The 7,305-nt window shown below is 35.6% G+C and overlaps 1 protein-coding gene across 1 annotated transcript in view; it reads right to left on the bottom strand.

The window, feature by feature from the left end:
* LOC104742835 (receptor-like protein 12) overlaps positions 2,498-7,305 on the bottom strand; it is a 6,790-nt gene continuing 1,982 nt past the window's right edge. The window contains exon 2 of the mRNA XM_010463891.2: positions 2,498-5,253. Within this exon, the coding sequence (XP_010462193.2) occupies positions 2,498-5,253 (2,756 nt within the window). The remainder of the gene's footprint in view (positions 5,254-7,305) is intronic.

Raw genomic sequence — 7,305 nt, 5'->3', positions numbered from 1 at the left:
TGCCTTAAAATAGTATGTATTAGTTTGAATATGTGATATTTAAATTTGTGTGAGAAATGATAGACATATCTAATTATTATTCAGTAAATTATTTTTTTTGAAAATATAATGGTAAGTTAATGTAATTAAGTAGAAAATTTAAGGGTATTTTGCTAAAAGGTGCACAGAACTGGCGGCGACACATCAGCTTTTTCAAGGATGTGCTTCTCTATTAATATATAGGGGATTGTTACGAGAAAGCCAACATGAGAAGACAAGATACAGACAAGGTAATTAAAAAAAAGAAGCATAAAATAAATTGAGTCAGAGCTAAGAATTAAACAAGAAAAATAACTGAAGAGCGTTTAAGTTAATCTCTTATAAGAGCATGTTTATCGGTCATCCTCTGGAAATGGGTTCTGAAATAATATTTTAATATAATAATATCATTTAATTTAAATTGTATTTATTTTTTAAAAATCAACCAATCAAGTTATGACATTTAGAAAGAAGAAGATCTGATGGTGTCTCTAAAAATCTCCGCAGAGACCTTGTATCTCTCTCTTTCATCACTTTTTTATTATTTTTTTATATTTTTATTAGACCATCTCTAATAGTTTTTCGTATTTTTTTCTCTATAATAGAGAAATTCTATAATAGAGGTGAGTTTTACTCCAATAGTCTTCTATTCTCACCTTTAAAATAGAGAAACTTTTGTAAAAAAAATAGGATTATTCTATAAATAGCAATCTCTATTTTAGAGGTGATAATAGAGGACCATTGGAGTAAAACTCACCTCTATTATAAAGTTCCTCTATTATAGAGATAAAAATAGAGAACCATTGGAAATGCTCTTAGTTTGACACCCACCACAGAATGACCGACAAATATGCTCTAAGGTTGTGGTATTGGGTAAAAATAATTATGGAATGTGGTAGAAAGCATGAAAAATGTTTTGGAATGTGGTAGTTATCTTAGAAAACTATTAATTTTTCATCATTTATACTACAAGTGGCATAAGATTATTTAGATAAATGTATTTTGCCAATCATGCTTAAAATTTGATTTGAAACCTAAGCAATAAAAAAAAAACGAACTAGAAGGTCGACCAAAAATTTATTTTTCCTTCAGAGCGGCCTAATTCACCGCTACCCACAAGTCCCAACTCGTAATTGTTTAAATTTAATTATTTTCTTGTGTAAAAAGCTAAAGAGTTGCCCGTGAAAGAAAGAGAGAGGAACCAGTGGCATAGCCAGACCAGCCTCGAGCCCTCCGCCTTTTGTTTTTTAAACTTATAAACGCGTTTTTGTTTGTAAGCAGATGACTATATTGGTCAAATATAGTCTTCTGGCCAAGTAACACTACATTACACTAACTTTATATAGACACAAAAGACATCACACCACACACCACACACTTCATTTTTCATATATATATATATATATTACCCAACAGCTACCAGTGTGTATAATGGACACTGAAAATTAAAAAGAAAGACCAAGAAGCCAAGATGTCTAAGATGCTAAGAAATCTTGACATGGCTGCGAAGCTTGGTCACCGAGAACTCTTCTCCAAGATTATTGAGCTCCGACCGTCCCTCCTCTGTTCCCGCAACGCACACGGAGACACACCTTTGCATCTTGTTGCTCTTCTTGGAGACGTAGACATAGTTACGCAGATGTTAAACACTGGATTGGAACTGTGTTCTGCACGCAACAACAAAAACCAAACACCTCTCCACTTAGCTTGCCTTAGCATTTTCATGGTGGCTGGTAGACTCATCGTGGAAAAGACGTATTCAGTCGACCTCGATGAACTCAATTTCGCCATATCAAGTGGAGCTACTTGTAAGTTTATAGTATACTAGAATGTGAAAGAGCCTAAATGTTCCCATAATATTTCTTGTACGTCGTCTTATGATCCAGTTTAGTGTTAATTAGCCTAGATGTTGTATGCGTATTATATTTTCACTTTATCCTAGAAGCAGAAACACTTCTTTGGTTGCTGACTAAGATCAAGAGCAGACAAGTAATGTTTTCGTAATGCTTCTCAGACTCTTATTATGTGCCAATCATATTTTGCTTAGAATATGATTGACACAGAAATAAACTTGACTTCCTTTCTGCATTTGGATTCGAATTGAAGCTCATTGATTACCATGCCACCTGTAATCAGTTTAAGTGCATAATTATATCTAATCACAGACACAAAGACAAACACAACCATGTACATCAGCTTTGAGCTAGTAAATGGACGTGCTAGCATTCACTCAACAAACCGTATTGTTGTCTTTTAGCTATGAAATTATCTAATGAAATTGTAATATTTCTATTATTCACCAACTTTTAATTTTGGCAGTCTTAATTTGGTTTAATAATATTAGTTCAAAACATATTATACAAAACTTGATTCAGCACACGCTTAACACTTGAAATACGACAAAGTTTTAATGAACATAACAACAATGTGATAAGGAAGAGATAATGCATCGATGAGTGACTTAACGAGTTCTGATGCTTTATTGCTTGTTTCGGCCAAATCTCTTCATGAACCACCACTCATGCTTGTATGAAACTGCTATGTATCCCATCACCAGCCCAAATACAACTCCAGGTGCAAAGCCTAAACCTGCTGCCATCCAACTGAATGATTCTTCTTCTTCTTTTGTCGCCACCAGTTCGGGTTGTGGTGGTGTTGGCGTTTTGATATCTCTGCAAACATCCTTAAGGGAAGGACCATTAAGTCCGGGGTTTCCTTCATAGGAGGAGCAATTTTGTCGTTGAAATTGTGTGCCTTGTGGTATGGAACCTACAAGCTGGTTATGTGACACATTTATCACTTCGAGAGAAGAGAGTGCCCCAAGCTCTGAAGGAATCTCACCAGAAATCTTGTTTTGGGATAGGTCTAGTGACTCAAGATTCGTCAAGTTTGCCATAGTAGATGGGATGTGGCCCGTGAAAGCATTGTTTGACAAGTTAAGAATACGAAGCTCCTTCAACAAACCAATGGAATCAGGAATTGGTCCATTGAGTTGATTTCCTGAAAAATCGATGGCCGTGTAGATTGTAAGGATACGTTCCATCTCCATTGAGATTCCTTTATTCATCAACACAAGTGAAAAGTAGTAGCTTCCTGAAGGACTCTTGATGTACTTTGGTTCCGTATCATTATCTCTATTTGAGAACATCACAGTCCAGTTCAGAAAGTAATCAGATGGCAATGTACCGAAGAAATGATTATGTGATACATCAATGATTTTCAACTGAGGAAACCCAAACCAAACCCCATCAGAATTATGTAATTTGCCATGAAACTTGTTAGAGCGGAGGACGAGAACTTGAAGCTTCTGCAGAGAATTCAAGTGGAAGGGAAACATGTCGTTGAATGTGTTGCTTCCCACGTTCAAAACTTCCAAGGCAGAGCAACCACCAAGAGAAGCAGGAATTTTTCCCTCTAATCGGTTGTGACTGACGTCAAGTGTTATTAAGCTCTTGGCGTTCTGAAATATTTCGGGAAGAATGCCGCTGAGTTTGTTGTTACGGAGATTTAGATCTGAAAGAGAACTCATGATAGTCTCTAAACACCAAGGAATTGAGCCATTGAGCTTGTTGTCTGATAGATCTAAAATCTGTAGATAGCTTAGTCCACATATTGATCGAGGTATCTCCTCGGTGAAGTTATTCTTAGAACCCAAAAAATATTGGAGATGCTTGGAGGATGGGATGAAGAGTGGTCCTTGCAAAGCATTTGAGCTTAGATCAACAGTACTGATTTGACTCTCAGGAGAAACTTTTGAGGATCCATTGAAACCACTAAGAGAGTTGTTAGAGAGATTCACCTCGAACAACTTTGGCAGTCTCCACAACCAGTCTGGTACTTGACCTTTGATTATGTTGTTGGAAAGGTCTAGCCTTCGTAACTTTCTTCCGTTTCTTATAAACTCAGGGAACTCAGTGATGTTGCAGCCTGGCAAGAACAAATATGCCAAATTTGGTAGAAAATCCGAATCAGAAGTGATGTTTGTTGTTGAAAGAGGAATGCCTAAGAATAATAACCAGTAAAGCTTCTTAAGAGGCGAGAAGACATTTAAGTCAACTCCTGGACCGATGACTTTGTTGTAATTTGTACTTTCAATAGAAAAATATCGTAAATTAGGCAAGAATAAAGAGATATTCCCACTCCCAGTAAAATCGCTGAATTTGTTATAAATCAAATAGATGTCGGTCAATGAGGAAATCTTGAGTAGGGATGAAAGAATGTCTCCCGTAAAAGAATCATCTCCACCTTGAAAAGACTCTAATTTGGAGAATTGGCTGATGTTTGGTGGAAGGAAACCTGTGAACTGATTTGAAGAGAGCCCGAGTTTACGTAGTTGGGTAAAATTGAGTATCGAAACTGGCAAATTTCCATTGAGCTTGTTAGAGCTAACATCAAAAACAGTCAATTGTTTTAGATTGCCAATTGAAGATGGGATTTCACCAACAAAATTATTTCCACCAAGATCGAGAATAGCGAGATGAGAAAGGTTCCCAAGTGAAATCGGAATCTTTCCTGAGAACTTAGAGACAAAAAGGGTCAAAGAAGTCAAATGTCTGAGGCTGCTAATGGAGTCGGGTATGGGACCTGAAAAGGCTGTGTCGTAAATGGACAACTCTAGAAAAGAGTTATTTTCACGAAAAACGGGCAAATTGCCTCTCAGATTTGGATTGGACCTTAATCTAATGGACTCTAAGCTCGGTATCAGAAGAACACTACTTGGAAATTCTCCAGACAGGTTGCAGTAAGAAAGATGTAGAGATCTTAGAGATCGCATGTTTGAAAACTCATCGGGAATTTCTGAAGAAATGTTTACATCGCTCATATCCAGTTCTCTAAGATTCCTCAAATTTTGAGCAAGTAGATAAAGAAAGGTTCCATCAATGGATAAAGAAGAAAATGAAAGATCGAGAGACACCAACTTGGTTAGCTGAAGAAGGTTGATTGGAATTTGGCCTGATAGTGAAGACTGGGAGAGACTAAGTCTTTTTAGCTCCATGAGTTTGTCAAATTCAGCTGGGATTGGCGAACCGGTGAAGTTGTTGTAAGCAAGGTTCAAATCACGGAGATGACGCATTCTAAATAGAATGCTCTTGGATTTAAGCGGGCCATGGAGGTTGCTGGAACTAAGGTCTATCCCGATCACGTTGCCCGACTTAGCAGCACAGGTGATACCATCCCAAGAACAGCAATCACTTTTATTCACCCATGATTCTGTCTTCGGATAAAAATTCACATCTGGATCAACCCAATCAAGTTTCTGAATCAAAAACTCACTCTTGAACTCAAGAAGAGCATCCCTTTGGTCGGGATGACAAAAGTGTTGTGTAGAAGAAACAAACGTGTTTCGAAAATTTGAAACAAGAAAAAGGAAACAGATGGAACGAAGAAGGAAGCTCATTTTCTGATTAGACAAGAAAGCTTTCATATTTGTGGAAATGAAAAAGTAATATGAAGTAGTGATATGGTAAATTAGTGTTGCAGGTCACTTACATATATATCAAAAAAAACAAACACATGAAGCTCCATTGACTTGATGATTTGAAGTCTTTTTGAAGAAAAAACTTCCCTGCTAAAAAATCTTATGAGTCCTTCCAAATCCAATAGACTTGACTTGAAAGACCATAAACTCGTTCTTCTTGGCCCCTAAAAAATAATGTTTTAAGAAATTAGAGATTTGGAGTTTAGTGAGGATAATAGAAAAATCAAAGTGCCGTGTAGCTTAGGCCAACTCTTCAACTTTATATGGGAGTTGGACTCCGTATGGCATTTTTTCTGTGAAATGCTTTCATAGTTGTCCTCTATGAAATTAAGGAAAGTTAATACTTTCAATATTATTTAGTAAATAAAGACAAAGAACAAAACTTGTAGACTTGGCTATTTGGTTGAAGAGTTTTGTTCTCAAAACTGTGCTACTTGCATTAGTAAAAAAGCGATGCCCATACGTCACGTTTTATCTCTCATCACTGCCTCTTCATCTCTCAAATTTCTGTTTAATCATGTAGTTTCTTACATGTTTCTCATGGCAATTGCTATTAAAGCATGACAGTCAAACATTTTGATACAAAATCTTCTCTTTTTGTATAAAGTTGAACTATTGTCTAAATCAACTGGTTCAGAATTGATGATTTGTTTCTGTAATCATGTAACCTAAAAGTGTCAAACAGATTAATTTCAAAGCTTCATTACAAACACAGATGTGTGCAGGTCGATTACATTTGACATCTAAGGGCCACTAAGTATAATTATATATCTCACTAGAAAATTGCCCAGGCAAAGCGTGGGTTTTTCAAATATTTTTTTAGTAATTATAATATGATTTATGGTTTTATAAAATTAAGTTGGTGTAGTGTATATATATAAATTTAAATAACATACATCTGTAATATAATTAACAATAATTATATTTATATTTCAAATAATTTACAATGCTAGTTCAGATTATTAGTTCCAAAATATTCTCAACGCAACTTTTTATCTCGTTAAAATTATATATGTTATAAAAGAAATATTATTTAACTAATTGTTGATAGGGCACTAATTTAATTTGATTTGAAACCTAAAGCAATAATAAAAAGGGTTATGTTTTAAGTTTCTGACACAAGTTTTCTACAACTACATGTAGTATTATTTTTATTTTTACATTTTGGTAAATTGGTTTAAGAAACTGTCTACATTTTAATTGTTTAACGCCATATTTGTACTATTAACCTCTCCAAGGCAACAAATTCGTTTCCAACTAAAAATATCGAACGACCAAACTTCATTTTCCTTTCGGAAAAATGCCATAAAAATCCCCAAATTTCAAATTTGGGACAAAATAATCTCTAACTTTGGAGATGTCGTTTTAATTCCCAATTTTGGGTTGATTTATCCAAAAAATAGAAAACTTTCTTTGACCTTCCTATTTTAGGCATGTGGTTAAGTCTCCGTCTAAAACCTTTTGACGGGGTTAACAAACTGTTAACGGCTTCCGTTTAGTCAAAACGTCGACGTCTTATAAACAACAAAACAATAAAGGAAATAAGAATCCCCAAATCGATTTCTAGGTTTTAGTTTTCAAATCCCCAATTCGATTTCTCAACCTCTCTCTTTTCTGATGAGTTCAAGTTCTATCACATCCGGTGGCGTAGGTGAACGTGGTGTGCCCTCGAAGTGTGTGTGTGGCTTAGATGTCAAGATATTTACCTCTAAAACTCAAGAGAACCCGGGACGACCATTCTTTCGTTGTGTAAGCAAACGAGATGTCAATACGTGGACAAGCAAAAGGGATGTAAGTAATAGTCAATT

Source organism: Camelina sativa, chromosome 14, assembly GCF_000633955.1.
Source record: "Camelina sativa cultivar DH55 chromosome 14, Cs, whole genome shotgun sequence".
NCBI classification, from domain to species: Eukaryota; Viridiplantae; Streptophyta; class Magnoliopsida; order Brassicales; family Brassicaceae; genus Camelina; species Camelina sativa.
The sequence above is the reverse complement of the archived record's forward strand: the minus strand, read 5'-3'. Positions and strand labels throughout refer to the sequence as shown.